Source organism: Plecotus auritus (assembly GCF_963455305.1).
Source record: "Plecotus auritus genome assembly, chromosome: 6".
NCBI classification, from domain to species: Eukaryota; Metazoa; Chordata; class Mammalia; order Chiroptera; family Vespertilionidae; genus Plecotus; species Plecotus auritus.
In genome coordinates, this window is record NC_137773.1 from 80,999,314 (window position 1) to 81,017,366 (window position 18,053).

General features: G+C 41.0%; 1 protein-coding gene across 2 annotated transcripts in view; it reads right to left on the reverse strand.

Annotated features, from left to right (window-relative positions):
• Nucleotides 1-12,692, reverse strand: part of ELP3 (elongator acetyltransferase complex subunit 3) — a 162,668-nt gene extending 149,976 nt beyond the window's left edge. For both annotated transcript variants that reach the window (XM_080676108.1, XM_080676109.1), the window contains exons 1-3: nucleotides 12,586-12,692; nucleotides 9,314-9,413; nucleotides 738-876 (exon numbers count right to left, since the gene is read on the reverse strand). In XM_080676108.1, the coding sequence (XP_080532234.1) occupies nucleotides 738-876; nucleotides 9,314-9,413; nucleotides 12,586-12,604 (258 nt within the window). In that variant the 5' untranslated portion in view covers nucleotides 12,605-12,692. The remainder of the gene's footprint in view (nucleotides 1-737; nucleotides 877-9,313; nucleotides 9,414-12,585) is intronic.
• Between the last annotated feature and the right edge of the window lie 5,361 nt (nucleotides 12,693-18,053).

Sequence of the window (18,053 nt, forward strand, 5' to 3'; positions counted from 1 at the left end):
TTCTGCTTATATGAGCATCCTTTATGTCAAGAAAGCTCCACACATTCTTTTTTTAAATATATTTTTACTGATTTCAGACAGAGAGGGAAAAGGAGAGCTAGAAACATCAGTGATGAGAGGCAATCATTCATTGGCTGCCTCCTGCAAGCCCCTTACTGGGGATCAAGCCCACAACCCTGGCATGTGCCCTTGACTGGAATCAAACCTGGGACCCTTTAATGTGCAGGCTGACGCTCTATTCACTGAGCCAGACCAGCTAGGGCTAAGCTCCACACTTTCTACTCGGCATTCCTAGTCCCTTTTACTGCAAAGATGTCTCTCTCTGTCTTCTGGACTCCCACTGCATTCCCTACTGTGTCAATCTCTTTAGTCACCATGTATAGAATGACTCTGCACCATTAATTACCTTTTAAAACCACCTTTTATAAATATCAATTATTTTGAGTCATAAGCTTAATATGGCCAATAATATCTATCATACTGTGAAAATCGCCAAGCACCAATCTATACTTTTCAAGACACCAAAACATCATTTACTCTTTTAGCAAAATGAATTCTTTCCCTTTCTAGTCCCTCCTAGCATTCTGTACTCATGGTCCACTCCACATATATCATAATACACAGATTATATCAGTCTAAATTCCCCATCTCTACCTCACTACCAGGGCATTACATGGAGGCAGGAATTTCTGCCGGGACAGATACACAATCAATATTATATGAATTGAAGTACTCACCCCACTGGCAGTTCTGATGGGTTTTGCCTTTAACTTGGGGACCAAAACCTTTCGATACTGAGGCGGGACTGCAGCAATGATATCCACTAGGCGAGGCTGTGCTGAAAGGCCATATTTGGCAGCTGTCTTGGTTTTCACCCTGAAAGTAAAACATCTAGCATTACCAAAATCACAGCATTTCAAAAGAAATGACCTGTAAATAATATCATCAAATTCTCCTCTACCCTTTCATCAGATAACAACAGTGGCTTTAACAACTGTAAATATCAAGGGCCCGGGACAGTGACACCATGTAGGTCTCATTCAAAATGGTGCTCCAGGTCTCGAAGATGGCTGCTGACAGGAAGGCAGACTGCAAGATACTGTGTGAGTGAGAAAGCAAAGGGAGAGCGTGTGCTCGCATGGGGAGTGTTTGTTGGTGAGTTGAGGGACAGCTATACTCCAGGAGACTGTGGGGAACTGCTAGACGGGGCTCCCCTGACCGGGCAGCCACCACTGCTGCTGGGTTCCCTCGCAGAACGACTGGCTCGGACGCGGAGACCACGCCATCTTGAAGGAAAAGTGGATGTTATCAGGAGCCTGAAAATCTGCAACTACGGCACGCACTGAACAGCTGCGAATCTGAGAACATCAGTACCCAATTGGGCCCACACGCAGATTCAGAGGAGCTCTACACTCCACCACGGAAAGGTCAGATTTCACCGAAGATAAGGAAAGAGAGAACTACATAACCAGACACCCGAAGGAGAGAGACCATGGGGAGACAAAGAAACAGCCCATATACGAAAGAAAAGCAGGCATCACCAGAAAAGGAAGTAAACAAAATGGAGGCAAGCAACCTGTCAGAGAAAGAATTCAGAGAAATGGTCATAAGGTGCATGAAAAGAATGGAAGACAAATTCGACAATATGAGTAAGAACCAAGAGGAAATGAAGAAGAACCGAGAAGAAATGAAAAATGACATCGCTGCTGTAAAGAACTCAATAGAAAGCATTAAGAGTAGACTAGAAGAAGCAGAGGACCGCATCAGCGAGCTAGAAGACAAGGTAGGAAAAAAATACCCAAGTAGAGCAGCTTCTAGAAAAAAAAAATTAAAAAGCAGGAAGAGAGCCTAAGGGAAATTTGGGACAACACGAAACAAAACAACATATGCATAATAGGAGTTCCACAAGGAGAGGAAACTGAGCAAGGAATAGAAAACCTGTTTGAAGAAATAATGACAGAAAATTTCCCTGATATAGGGAAGAAAAACGCCACACAAATCCAAGACGTTCACAGAGTCCCAAGCAAAATGAACCCCAACAGACCGACGCCAAGGCACATTATAATTAAATTGGCAAACACCAACGACAAAGTAAGAATCTTAAAAGCGGCCAGAGAGAGACAGAAAATTACTTACAAAGGAACCCCCATCAGACTAGCGACTGATTTCTCAACAGAAACTCAACAGGCCAGAAGGGAATGGAATGAAATATACAAAGTCATGCAAAGGAAGGGTCTGAATCCAAGAATATTGTACCCAGCAAGGCTATCAATCAAAATTGAAGGTGAAATCAGAGCTTCACAGACAAAAAAGGACTAAGGGAATTTATTACCACCTAACAAACAATGCAAGAAATGCTAAAGGGTCTGCTGTAAGAAAAAGAAATAGGAAGTGAAGAAGGAACACAGGGGTAAAGAATAAAAATGGCGACAAGTAAGTACCTATGAATAATAACTTTAAATGTAAATGGATTAAATGCCCCAATCAAAAGACATAGGGTAAAGACTGGATAACAAAACACGACCCATATATCTGCTGTCTACAAGAAACCCTCCTCAGAAAAAAAGATGCACACAGACTGAGGGTGAAGGGATGGAAAAAGGTGTTTCAGGCAAATGGAAATGAAAAAAAAGCTGGGGTAGCAATACTTATATCTGACAAATTAGATTTCAAAGTGAAGGACATAAGAGATAAGGAAGGCCACTTCATAATACTAAAGGGAACAATCCAACAAGAAGAAATAACTCTGGTAAACATATACGCACCCAATACAGGACCACCCAAACACGTAAAAAAAAAAACTCCTGAAGGATATCAAGGGAGAGATTGACAGCAATACAATCACAGTAGGAGACTTTAATACCCCACTATCACCATTGGACAAATCCTCTAAACAAAAAATCAGCAAAGAAACATCAACCCTAAATGACTCACTAGACCAGATGGAATTAACTGACATCTTCAGAACATTTCACCCCAAAGCCACAGAATATACATTCTTCTCAAGTGCACATGAGTCATTTTCAAAGATAGACCATATGTGGGGTCATAGGCAAAGTCTCTTCAAATTCAAGAAGATAGAAATCATATCAAGCATCTTCTCAGATCACAGTGGCATAAAACTGGAAATCAACTACAACAAAAACATTCTAAAAAAATCAAACACATGGAGACTAAACAGCATGCTATTAAACAATGACTGGGTTACCAGAGAGATCAAGGAAGAAACAAAAACATCATGGCAACAAACAACAATGAAACACAACAATCCAAAATCTATGGGACACAGCAAAAGCAGTCTTGAGAGGGAAGTTCATAGTTCTACAAGCCTACTGCAAAAACAAGAAACAATAGTAATAAATTACCTAACCCTACAACTCAAAGTGTTAGAAAGAGAGCAACAAGAAAAGCCCAGTGTAAGCAGAAGGAAGAAAATAATAAAGATCAGAGCAGAGATAAACGACCTAGAGAACAAAAAAAAAACAATACAAAAGATCAACAAAACCAAGAGCTGGTTCTTTGAAAGGATAAACAAGATTGATGAACCTCTAGCCAGGCTCACCAAGAAGCAAAGAGAGAGGACCCAAATAAACAAAATCAGAAATAACAACAGATCCCACCGAAATACAAAGGATTGTTAAAAAATACTGTTAACAACTCTATTCCAACGAACTGGACAACCTGGAGGAAATGGACATATTCCTAGAAAAATACAACCTTCCAATACTCAATCAGGAAGAATCTAAACATCTCAATAGGCCAATAACTATGGAAGAAATTGGAGCAGTCATCAAAAAGCTTCCGGCAAACAAAAGCCCGGGGCCAGACGGCTTCACAGGGGAGTTTTACCAAACATTCAAGGAAGAACTAAAACATATCCTCCTCAGACTATTCCAAAAAATTCAAGAGGAAGGAACACTTTCCAGCTCCTTCTATGAAGCCAGCATCACCTTAATACCAAAACCAGATAAAGACAACACAATAAAAGAGAATTACAGGCCAATATCCCTCATGAACATAGATGCCAAAATCCTCAACAAAATTCTAGCTAATCGGATCCAGCAGTACATCAGAAAGATCATACACCATGAACAAGTAGGATTTATCCCAGGAATGCAAGGATGGTACAATATCCGCAAATCAATAAACGTGATACATCACATAAACAAATTGAGTGAAAAAAATCACAGTCATATCAATTGATGCAGAAAAAGCATTTGACAAAATCCAACACCCTTTCTTGATAAAAACTCTCAACGAGGTGGGAATAGAAAGATCATACCTCAGCATAATAAAGGCCATATATGATAAACCCACAGCCAACATCATACTCAATGGGAAAAAACTAAAACCATTTCCCCTAAGGGCAGGAACAAGACAGGGATGCCCATTCTCACCACTCCTGTTCGACATAGTACTGGAAATATTAGCCATTGCAACTAGACAAGAAGAAGAAATAAAAGTCACCCAAATTGGAAAAGAAGTAAAGCTGTCCTAATGTGCAGGTGACATGATATTGTACATAAAAGACGCGAAAGACTCCATCAAAAAACTATTAGACTTAATAAATGAATTTGGCAATGTAGCAGGATATAAAATTAACGCCAAGAAATCTATGGCATTTCTATACACCAATAGTGAACTTACAGAAAGAGAGACTAAAAAAGCAATCCCATTTACCATCGCACCAAAAAAATTAAGATACTTAGGAATAAACTTAATTAAGGAGGTAAAAGACCTATACACGGAAAACTACAGGACACTGAATAAAGAGATAGAGGAAGATATAAACAGATGGAAGAACATACCATGTTCATGGATTGGGAGATTCAACATCATTAAAATGTCCATACTACCCAAAGCAATCTATAGATTCAATGCACTCCCCATTAAAATACCAACGGCATATTTCACGACCTAGAAAGAACTCTCCAAAAATTCATCTGGAATAAAAAAAGACCCCAAATAGCCACAGCAATCCTGAGAAAGAAGAATAAAGTAGGAGGGATCTCAATACCAGATTTCAAGCTGTATTACAAAGCCACTGTTCTCAAAACAGCCTGGTACTGGCACAAGAACAGACATATAGGCCAATGGAATAGAATAGAGAACCCAGATATCGACCCAAGCCACTATGCTTAATTAATATTTGACAAAGGAGGCATGGAAATACAATGGAGTCAAGACAGTCTCTTCAATAAATGGTGTTGGGAAAATTGGACAGATACATGCAAAAAAATGAAACTAGACCACCAACTTACACCATACACAAAAATAAACTCAAAATGGATACAGGACTTAAACATAAGACAGGAAACCATAAAAATACTAGAGGAATCCATAGGCAGAGAAATCTCAGACTTATGCCGAAGCAATTTCTTCACCAATACCTCTCCTAGGGCCATGGAAACTAAAGAGAAAATAAACAAATGGGACTACATCAAAATAAAAAGCTTTTTCACAGCAAAAGAAACCCTCAACAAAACAACAAGAAAGCCCACTGTATGGTAGAACATATTTGCAAATATTATCACTTATAAAGGTTTAATCTCCAACATCTACAGGCAACTTATACAACTTAATAAAAGGAAGATAAATGATCCAATAAAAAAGTGGACAATGGACCTAAATAGAATCTTTTCGAAAGAAGACAGAAAGGCCAAGAGACACATGAAAACATACTCAAAGTCACTAATTATCCAAGAGATGCAAATCAAAACAACAATGCGGTACCATCTCACACCTGTCAGAATGGCAATCATCAACAAATCAACAAATGACAAGTGCTGGCGAGGATGCTGAGAAAAAGGAACCCTCGTGCACTGCTGGTGGGAATGCAGACTGGTGCAGCCACTGTGGAGAACAGTATGTAGTTTTCTCGAAAAACTAAAAATGGAACTGCCATTTGACCCAGTAATCCCACTTCTAGGAATATATCCCAAGAAACTAGAAACACCAATCAGAAAGGATATATGCACTCCTATGTTCATAGCAGCACAATTCACCATACCTAAGATTTGGAAACAGCCCAAATGCCCATCAGCAGATGAGTGGATTAGAAAACTATGGTACATCTACACAATGGGATACTATGCTGCTATAAAAAAGAAGGAATTCTTACCATTTACAGCAACATGGATGGACCTGGAGAGCATTATGTTAAGTGAAATAAGCCAGGCAATGAAAGAAAAATACCACATGATCTCACTCATTTATGGAAAATAAACATTATAACCTGATAAACAAAAAGATACAGAGGCAGTAAAGCACCGAACAGTCTGTCAAATTACAGTGGGAAAGCAGGGGAGTCTTGGGGAGGGGGGTGGAGCAAGAGATCAACCACAGGACTTGTATGCATGCATATAAGCACAGTAAATGGACACAAGACACTGGGGGATGGGATGAGGGCATGCGACAGAGTTTAGGGGAGGCTGGGGGACGGTCAAGGGGGAAAAACGGAGATATATGCACTACTACATGTAATACTTTAAACAATAAAAAAATATTTTTTAAAAAATGGTGCTCCAGCTTCAAAGGATTCTACCTTTTCTCAGCCTCGGCACTGCTGCATTTGGAATCGGATTAATTCTGTCATGGGGTGTTTAGCAGCATCATTAGCTTCTACTCACTAGCACTCCTCTTCCTGTTGTAACAACCAAAAATGACTCCAGATATTGCCAGGTGTCTATTGGGAGGAGCGAGGGGAATCACACCTGGTTGCAAAACACTGTCTTAGATCACCAAACAAAAAACAAAAGAAAGCTACACAAAAGTATTTTAAAACTTTTTCTAATACAAAGTATTGTATACATAAAAGCAGAACATAAAACATATAAATATACTTTTACAATTATAAGGCAACCACTTGCATAACCACACTTCAAGAAATAGAATATGGCCCTAACCGGTTTGGCTCAATAGATAGAGCGTCGTCCTGCGGACTCAAGGATCCTAGGTTCGACTCTGGTCAAGGGCATGTACCTTGGTTGCGGGCACACCCCCGGTGAGGAGTGTGCAGGAGGCAGCTGATTGATGTTTCTCTCTCATCAATGTTTCTAACTCACTCTCCCTCTCCCTTCCTCTTTGTAAAAAATAAAATATATTTTTAAAAAAAGAAAAAAAGAAATAGAATATGATCAGAACTTCAGAATACCCGTTCGCCCCTTCCTGATTATAACCCTACTAGAGGCCTGGTGCATGAAATTCGTGCACTTGGGGGGGGCGGTGGGGGGAGGATCCCTCAGCCCAGCCTGCGCCCTCTAGCAGCCCGGGAGCCCTCGGGGGGATGTCCGACTGCCGGCTTAGGGGGAGCCGGCCTAAGCCGTCAGTCAGACATCCTTAGTGCTGCCGCGGAGACGGGAGAGCTCCCGCCACCACCACTGCACTCGCCAGCCATGAGCCCGGCTTCTGGCTGAGTGGCGCTCCCCCTGTGGGAGCGCACTGACCACCAGGGGGCAGCTCCTATGTTGAGCGTCTGCCTCCTGGTGGTAGTGCGTGTCATAGCGATCAGTCATTCCACTGTTCGGTCTATTTGCTTATTAGCCTTTTATTATATAGGATTCTCACCCCCAGAAGTAACTTTATCCCAACTAATAATTCCTTACTCTTCTCTATAATTTTAACAACTTTTCTTTTCCTTACTGTTAGCCAAACCTTAACAGTCACCTTAACTTCTAATTTTTAACCCACCTAAAAATATTAAGGTGTTTGCATCATTTTCTACAAAGGTTAACTGAGTATGTAGTATGTCCAAAGACTGCAGAAGTACTTGGTATATCAGGAGGTATAAGGTATAGTCATTTCATGCTCTATGTTTGCAGACAGGCATGAACAAAAATAAATGTGTGTGATAAAACAAACACACACACACACACACACACACACACACACACACACACACACACACCGAGTACTTCCAGCATTCAAGAGAGTAACTCAATGTGTGCTGGGAAGCTATTCATAGGAAATGGGCCCAGAAAAAAGAACAGACTTCAGACATGCAGTGAAAACATAGAGATGACACTGAGAGCAAATAGGATGGCTTATGTGAAGATGCAAAAACAAATATACACATATTTTAAGAAATATGGGTAGACCAACTTGACAGAAGCAAAAGATTGTCAATGTAAAGGTGCAGAAATTTAAAAAGCTGGAAAAGTGGACTGAAGCCAGACCGAGTGGCCTTACATAACGGGCTGAGGAATCTGCATGTAACTCCATAAGCAACTGGGGCATGCTGAAGTTCCTGCACAGGGAAACGACATGATAAAAGACGAGACCCTAATTGGACCTAAGGAAAATGACTCAAAGATAACACTAGTTTCACGCTTGGTTGAAGGTTAACACAACTAATCAAAGACGACATCTGAGTAGGAACTGATTTTAAGGAGAAGCTAGCTTTAGCTTTAGATGTCTAAATAAAAGAGAATGATAAAAATTTATAGTAAGTAGAAATGCTCACTAAAAATAAAAGAGTTGTATAATTGGTAGTATAGGCAATGACAGAAAAAAAAATACTACCAAAGACACGGTAGAAAAAAGGTTAAAATGTAATGTCTTGCCCTGGCCAGTGTGGCTCAGTTGTTTGGAGCAGTGTCCCATACACTGAAAGATTGAGGTTTTGAGTCCCAGAGTACATACCTTGTGGGTTCAGTCCCTGGTTGGGGCTCATGCGAGAGGTAACCTTTCCATATTTCTCTCTCTCTCTCTTCCTTCCTCTCTCTAAAATCAATAAACATATCCTCAGGTGAGGATCATAGATAGGTTAAATAAATAAAATGTCTTCATAATCAAAAAAGGAAAGTTATTCCTTTAGCAAATGTTTATTAAATAAGTACAATGTTCCAAGGAAGGGGTAAAACATTACAGTAGCTCAACTAACAGAGAATAGGGTCTTAAGAAAGGTCATGCATATGGTGAGACAGAAAACGTATTTCCACATCCCAGCTCCACCAAGCACAGTCATTTATTTTTAGACAAATTATTTAACCTTTCTGTCTCAGATTACCCATCTATGAAGTGACGATGATATAAGTACCTACCTCATACAGTTTCTGAGAGGATCAACTGAGCTAATATATACAATGCACTACTAACACTGACTGGGACATAGTAAGCGCCCAATAAATATTAGGAGTTATTAGTATTATTAGGCTATGGGACAATTTTGCCATGAGTGGCTGGGCAGGGCAAAAAAGCTCAATTCTCAAGTAAAAAATAAAGCATGAGATAGGAAACAAGTAGAATTTGATAATTTCATAAGAGATCTATTACCTAAGAATAAGACTGCCTTCTTTTTTATAGATCCACTTACTTATTTAGATCGATGTCTTTCCCCTGTTCGTGGGCTTCAATTAGTTGTTTAATAACATCTCCTATGGTCAGCATCATTAGCTCAGCAGGGCTGAGGTCTCCTGAAAAGATAATATTTAACAAAAAAAAAATCATATTATTCGGTAAAGATGTTTTTATGTAGTATCTGTTTTCCTCCCAAAATTACTCCAACCATGCCAAATAAATAGCTCAAGTTCACAAGACACTGAACCTCTGTTTACAAGATGATCGTATCTTTAAACAAACCTGGCTTCACCTCTATATGGGAAGAGCTTGCTTTAGAAGCTCATACACCATGAGAATGATAGCGACAAACACGAGGAGAAAGAACCTAATTGCACAGGAAAGGACCAAAGTAATTAAAGTAGCTTCCCTTTATCTCCAGATTTATAATTCCATTTACATGTCTTATTTCACCTGATTCTCAGAACACAGTGAGACGGAACAGGAATATTTGCCTGTCCCATAACAATGCTATCAAGGGGTGAAGTTGAAACTCAAACCTAGGTATCTTGCAGACAGTAGTATTTGCTTTGTAACAGAAAAGTCGTGGGTTTATACTCTCTAAGGATCTTAATGCATCTCTAAGATATAGTCTGTCCACCATCATGACCCTCTCATGGCAACTGAGGCTTCCCTTCTCATCTAAAAGGCAATAGCGGAAGCTGACATGTTCTTACATGACCCCATTCCTGCAATTACAGTTGACCAGCACCTACCCACGTCAGGCCAATGTGAGCTCTTCCCCTCAAGGCAAAAAAACACAATCTCTCCAATGATAAAAATCATGAGATTTCAGCTTGGGAGCTGTTAGCAAGCATGCTTCCTGTTCACACAGAAAGCTGGTGTTCGATGATAATAAAGTCCCCAGGAAGAAGCACAGAGAGAAAGCCTGGCAGTTATAGAGCCCTTTCATTTACTTTATCTCCTCTGAAGCCTCACAATACTGTAAGGTATCGTTATCTCACTTTACAGATGTGAAAAATTAAGGCACGTTAAGATACCATTGTAAATGGCAGAGTTAACTGAAATCTGGGTCTTTTCTCAACAACTTCCATGCTTTTTTCACTGTATCAAGCTGCCTCTAATTTAATGAGGCAAGGCAAACAGGAACAAAACAATCTGCAAGGGTTGAAAAAGTCCATCTAAAATCAAAGGCTAAATGCTTTCCAAACCATGTAACTCAGCACTTCAGAGTTCTAGAAAGGTACCTCATTGGCCGTGTAACAGAGGGAGGGCTGGTGGTGGAGGTAAAGGAAGGGGGAGAGGATGGGAAGAGAGGGCCTCTTTCTCCATTTCAACCAAAGCAGCTCAGCTTTCACCTGTTTAATACTAAGTTTCTGCATAAGAATTTGGAGGAAAAAGTAGGATTCAGCTGATAAAAATAGATAAAGATTGGAAACCCACCTGTATAGCCCTTGAGTGTATCAAGAATTAGCTGGAGAAGTAAATTAGTAAGAAAAGACTTCAAGAAGGAAAAGGCACAGGGGTCTTTAATGAAAGAGCAGGATTTGGACAAGCAAAACAGATGGCAATCCACAAGGAACAATGTTAGGAAGAGGAATTACCTATCCTTGTACGAAGGAGTACTGTCTAACCAGAATAAAGGCTTTCTGGGAGAGTAAGATGTACCCTAATAGATTATAGGGCACATTGGCTACTAGGCAAAGGCATTTAAATGGAGTGCAATAGATAGTGGAGAATTACATATTCTCAAGTTTGGGAGTAAAAATATGAAAGTAGTGTTTAAAGAAACTAAGTTTACAGAAGAAAATGAGGATACAAAAAGTGATTTAGCCGGTGAAAACACACAAAATCTGGGTAATATGGGGTGGAGTGGAGGTGGGCTAGAATGGGGGAAAAGGGGAACATATGTAATACTTTCAACAATAAAGTTTTTTTTTTTAAATCTGGGTACTAAGTAAAAGGCTCTTAAAAGGCAACCACACACACACACACACACACACACACACACACCTAAGTAAAAGGCTCTTAAAAGGCAAACACACACACACACACACACACACCCCCACCCCCCCCCCCTCAAGATTTACAGTAAAATCTTGGATGACAGCCTCCCTCCGGAGCTCTCAACCCCTACTGGCTGTGTGATAATGAGGAGATTAATAACTTCTAAGCTCCATTTCCTTACCTGCAAAATTGGGATAACACATACACATCTCACAAGACCAGCGTAAAGCCAAAGTACTATTCAAATTAGCTATTGATTAAGGTGAGTTAAGAGGATGGTGGCCGGAATGGTAAGGAATAAACTATTTCAAGAGGCAATTTCTAAGAGCTAATAGGGTTTGGTGATAGATGAAGTTAAAAGTGTAGAGCTGCCCATCTTGACAGATTAAGGGACAACTTAGAGGAAGAAGATGGCTAATTTGGGGCATGTACTAACAGAGTTGGATGCCACAGACAACTAAAGGTAACTTGGACACTTGTTGCTTCAAAAAACTGCAGTTGATGTCAAGAAGCATAGTAACTAAAAACTGATTTTTTTAAAAATGTTTTTGGGGGTTCATAGAGACAGTCTGACCAACCAGTTCCACTTCCTAAGAATAATTTTGGGCTGGAAAGTCATTTAACTCTTTGAATCTCAGCTTCATTTGTTGAGTGGTTGAAACGGGAGTGGTTATCAACTTCAAAATGATTAGCAAAACCTCAATAAAAGGTAGTTACTATTATCATAAAACCTGTGAGAAAATACTTGAAATTTGATACCATCCAGTTGAGAAACTAAAGATGGAATTGCTCCTTGCTAACTCGGGAGGTAATAATACACATGGACATAACTGTCCCACAGATTCCAAGAATAATTCGGGGTTGTTTTTAACTTACGGCTTGAAAAAGAAATCTAGAAGGAAAAAGAAAAAGGAAAAAAATAACATGTGCAACGTGTCCTTAAAAGCCTTCAACAATTAAAGAATCCGAGAACGAGTTAAATCGACCGACCACGTTAACTACTTAAGAGAACATACCTTGAAATAAAGTTTTTCTGCCATTTATGCAAAAGCCACCAACTGACTGCCACAGAGGAAGAGAGCGGCGGTAGGTTGGTTTAAGAGAGCACAATAGGTAAAAGGAAAAGGGAGGGGTCTGGAGCCACAGAAAGACTGACCCCAGGTGGGAGGGCTGCAGGGTCAGGCAGCGGATTCCCGCGGGGAAAAACTGGGCCCAGCACCTGACCGCGAAGGTGTTCGCCCCTTCCCTGCCACCTCCACACCCTCTCCCCGCCTTCCGCACCTTTCCGCTTCTGCCTCATCTCTCCGCTGTCGCAGCTGCAGCCTCCACTGATAATGTGGCTACCAGCTCGGACCTCGGGGAAAGTTGACAGCCACAAAGCAACCCTGCTTGTCGTAAAATGAAAGTCAATATATCGTAAAGCTGTTCGCAGACGGCGGTGCGCGCCAAGGCCGGCCCCGCCCCTCGCGGAGCGCCTAGCCCAGTAGGCGGGGAAGGCTTTATCCTTGATGCTTGGGCGTAAAAAGCTGGACTTGGGAAAAACAAACCAAAAACAAAAAATAATAATAACAAATCAATAAAATGTGGACTTGGGTGGTGCAGAGACAGGACAAAGCTTACGCATAGAGGCTGCGCCAGGAAGCCTAAACGAGGGTGTGAATAAGGGTATGGAGGCTGGGCAGGCACATAGCATTGATAACCATCATGAAAACTATGGAGGTGCCTCCAGAAAATGCACTCGTGCGGTTTTTGTAGAGTTTGAGATACCATTTTCCTGAAACCCATCCATGATCTTTATTCATGAACCAGAATGTAAGAACCTCTCTCATTAACATACAGATAGGAACATGTGCTGTTTTCAGTTCCTTCCCACCAGAATTGAGGTAACGCACCTTGTCAAATTTTGTGACTCCCCATCAGGCCAATTCAGCAGTATTTATCTGTCCTTATTGTCATCCTAGTACCAACTGACATAGTTAGCTTCCTTGAGAAGTCTTTCATGATAGGACCCCCCATGCTCTCTTGGTTTTTCTTCAGTTTTTTTTCTCAGTCTCTTTGGTGAACTCGTCTACCTCACCTCAAAATATTGGCGCAGCAGTGCCAGGGGCCACTTCTTAGCCTTCTCTTTCACAAAGTGATCCCGAGAGCACCATAGCTTGAAATACCATCTACTTCCAGAAGCTGGAAGTCTAGTCCCAGGTTCTTCCCTGTTTGACATCGTATTAGATCCTGGTGCCTAAAATGCATCTCAAACCTAACATGTCTGAAACAGAATTCTATTTTACTCCAAATCCGCTTTCTCTATGCTTCCTTATGAGGACTTATAAGAACTTTAATATCATAATTTGTTGTTCAACATTTGTATTTCTGCAGTTTGCACTCTGAGGCTATTGCAGAGCACGACTCTGCTCCTTGGACTTGGAAACTGCCTGCAGAAAGAACAGTCCATGCTGTTTGACTTCTGTTGATGAGTAACCCAAACGCTTTTGTTCTACAAGCCTGAGGGGAACTAGGATGTTAATAAATGCCTAATCATGGGTTACCCACTGTACTTTTTTTAAAGTATATTTTTAGTGATATCAGAGAGGGAGGAAGAGAGAGAAGCATCAATGATGAGAAAAAGTCATTGATCGGGTTGCCTCCTGCATACCCCACACTGGGGATCGAGCCTGCAACCTGGGCATGTGCCCTGATTGGGAATGGAACTGTGACCTCCGGGTTCATAGGTCAACACTCAATCACTGGGCCATGCTGGCTGGGCAGTTATCCACTGTTCTTGTAGCACAGCCCCACTTGCTGACCATTGAGTAAGCTGATGGTTAAAAAGTCCAGTTGTCCCCACCAATCAGAAAATGAATAATGCAAGTTTGTTGCCTTGTTTCCCCTAGCAACCCATCTCTTTGATCATTAGCTCCTTTCAACTTTTGCCTTTAAAATCCTAAACTTATCCCCTCCGTTTCATAACATGTCTTCAGTTCATACCAGGGGTTACATCCCTGACTTGAAAATCATATATGAATAAAACCCTTTTAAATTTCTTTTGGAATTATCATGGGCCCAATATGACATCACTCTTGCTAAAGCCCTTGACACCAAACCAAGGTTTAATGCCTGACCTAATTGCTGTTTCAACTTTTCCTCTAAATATAATCTTAATCAACTAGTCTGGAATATTCTTGTCAAGCACTAGTAAGAAAATCTATTACATGGGCCTTCTCCATCCCCCATAGAAAGAAGAGGCAATCTGCATAATAAAAACTTTGCCAGCTTTACATTCCAGAATGAAAATTAAAAACAGCCCTGGCCAAGTCACTCAATTGGTTGGAGCATCTTCCTGATCTGCCAGTGTTGCTGGTCTGACCCCTGGCCAGGGCACAGACAAGAATCAACCAGTGGGTGCATAAATGAGTGGAACAACAAATCCATGTTTCTCTCTCTTTTTCTCCCTTTCTCTCCAATAATAATAATTAATAATTTAAATAATAATTAAAACACAAAAACAACCTTGCCATTCCCTTCCCCCCAACTGTAGAGGTCCTGGTCTAAAAATAATATTTTTTGTTAATAGCCCTCTTGCCCTACCCTTCTTCTTATAAAAACCTTCCATTTTGTACAACTCCTGTGAGAGTCCTTCTAATTGCTAGGTGAGAAGCTGCTTGATTCATGAATCACTTAATAAAGCCAATTAGATAAAATGTACTTGGTTGAATTTTGTTTTTTAACAGCATCTACCGCATCACTCTTTTACTTCACACAGGAGAAAGAGGTGGGTAGTATGGCTGTAAATTTTAAATAGGGGTTAGGGTAAGCCTTATCGAGACTGTGATATTTGAGCTAATACTTGATATGCAGATATCTAGGGGAAGAGTTTCAGGTAGAAAGAACACTTAGCACTGAAGTCCTGCAGTAAGAGGGTTTCTGGTGTGTTCAGTTAAAGGAAGGAGGCCAGTGTCAATGGAGCAATGAGTGAAGGAAAGTGTGATAGAGGTGAGGAAGAGTGCAGATAGGGAATATGTAAAATGGAGTCATGTTAACCAAGCTGCTAACATTATTTACATTATGAAGGTTGAGGCATGAGGAAATACTCCACTCTTGTTCTAACTAGCCTCGGATTTTTAACTTTTTTTAACCTTTTAGTCTTGCATCAATACCTAGATATACATCCAGACCTCCTGGTAACCCTCTAATTACCCCATGCAGGACTCATGTGTGCAGGCCATCTGATTGCTCTACTGAAGGACTTCTGTATATATCCACCTGACACCCATTATCCAGATCACGGGATGTGACCAGACCTCCTGGCACCCACCTTCCAGACCACCTGGCATCCATCATCCTGACTACCTGGTGTCTGACTGCAACTGTCCTGGACCAATCCTGGGCTGAGGTTGCAGGACCACTAATATTAAACAATGCACTTTTTGCTATAAGAACTTTTAACTTTTCTTTGGATTTTTTTTCTTCTCGTTTGTTGGTTTGTTTGTTTGTTGATGTTGTTTTGCCTGGCTGTGTTTCTAGTTTGCAAACTTTAAGAACCTTGAATAAATCTCTATCATTTATTTATAGCAAAGCCTCAGACTTTCTGAGTTTGTTTAATAGAGGTCAGAGAAGGTGATGGGATGGGGTGGGGTTGGCAAGTGCAGCTTGTGTAAGGCCTTGTATGCCATTGTGAAGCCTTTGGCTTTTACTCAGGTGACATGAGGAACGATTGGAGAGTTTTTAGCAGAGATATGATATGATTTATAATTTAAAATATCTATTTGCTGTGTTGAGAATAGACTGTGGTGAAAGGGTATGGTAGAACCTTAAATGTCAGCTAGATGGCTATTATCATACCAATGCAGGTGATCCCCAAACCTTGCTGAACATTAGAATCACCTGGAGAGTAGTGAAAAATCCCAGTGCTCAGGCCATATTCCATACCAATTAAATCAAAATATCAAGGGTGAGAGCCAGCCATTAGTATTTTTTAGAGATCCTTAGTTGATTCCAATATGCAGCAAACTTTGGGAACCACTGAGCCAGGCCAGAGGTGACTATGCTTTGAATCATTATAGTAAGTAGTGAAGGTGGTGAGAAGTATCCAGATTCTGAATATATTTTGAAGATTTCAACAAGACTTCCTGACAGATCAGATGTAGGTTATGAGAGAAAGACACACATCAACATCAAGGGTGACACCGAAGCTTTTGGACCAAGGGACTGGAACCATGTTGCTGTTGGCTGAAATGATGAGGGGATGATGAGGGGGGTGGTCAGTGTGTTTGGACGTGTGTTTGGGATGCCTAATGAGGAGTAAGACATGAAAAAGGTTGCAGCTGGAGATACCAGTTGAGCGTCAGAGGTGAAGTTTAAACCTACAAAACAGGGTGAATGTGGGGGGGGGGGAAGAGAAGAGACCAAAAACTATGCTTTGGGGCAATCTATTATTATTAGATTGAGGAGAAGAGGAGAAACCAGCAGAGAAGGCTGAGGAGGCGCCTCCAGGGAGGTGGGAAGAAAACTGTAAGTGTGTGGTAACCTGGAAACCAAGTGAAGGAACTGTCTTAAGGGGGAGGGAGGGATCCACTGGGTCAAATGCAATTGATGGGTCAAGTAAGGTAAGAGTTGGCTAGGACCATTGGGGACTTAAAGAAGAACAGTTTCATGGGATGGTAGAAGTGAAGACTTGACTGGAATGGGTTTATGATAGATTTAGAGAAGAGGTTTTGAAACAGTGGGTTTAGACAATTCTTTGGAAGGGTTTTGCCATGAAGAACTACAGAGAAATGAAGTAGTAGCTGGCAGGGAAACATGGGTCAAAGGGAGTGTGGCCCTAGCTGAGTAGCTCAATTGGTGGAGCATGGTCCCAATACACCAAGATTTGGATTCCATCCTTGGTCAAGCACATACAAAATTCACCCAATGGATGCATAAATAAGTGGAACAATGAATATCTCTCTCTCTCTCTCTCTCTCTCTCTCTCTCTCTCTCCCCCTTCTCTAAAATAAATTTTAAAATTGTGTGTGTTTGTTAAAATGGGATACTAATAGCAAGTTTGTATGCCTATGGGAGTAATTGAATGCAGAGTGAAAATTTGATAAATTAAGAGAAAAGAGGAAAGCACTCTCCCTAGTCCTGCAGTTGGAGAGAGGGGATGCAATGTGGTGCACGAGAGAAGGAATTAGCACATGGATAGTTAAATCTATTAACAGAACGGAAGGTAGAGCACATGAGTGCAGATTTTGATAAGTGGTTGGGTGTGATGGTGTGATTCCCTCTCATCATTGATGTGGATGTTCTCTTTCAATTACATCTCTATTTCTAGAGTGCAAGAAAAGTTCAGCCTGGTAGTTCCCCAGGCTTGTAACAGACCTAGCATCCAGGTGTCTAATAGCAGGTATCAAGGAACATCAAAAAGAACCTAGGGAGCTTTAAAAATGATCAAAATTAATTTTGGTAATGAGGTACCTGTAGAAGCAAGAAATAGCCAGTAGAGGGAGAGCTAAGTACATGTCACATGAATATATGCATAAGGTGTGATTTTGCCCAGAGATAAGAAGATCAACACTAATGATGGTATTCACGTTGATTTTTCTTTGTTTTGAACTTTATATTGGTACTAGAGGCCCAGTGCACGAATTTGTGCTCCTTGAAAGGAACTATGGGCTGCGAGGCTGTGGTGGGCATAGGGATGGGGTGGGTCTCAGCCCATCCTCCGTGCCCCTGCCTGGCCTCTCCCACTGTGACCCTCCCAGTCCCCTGCCCAG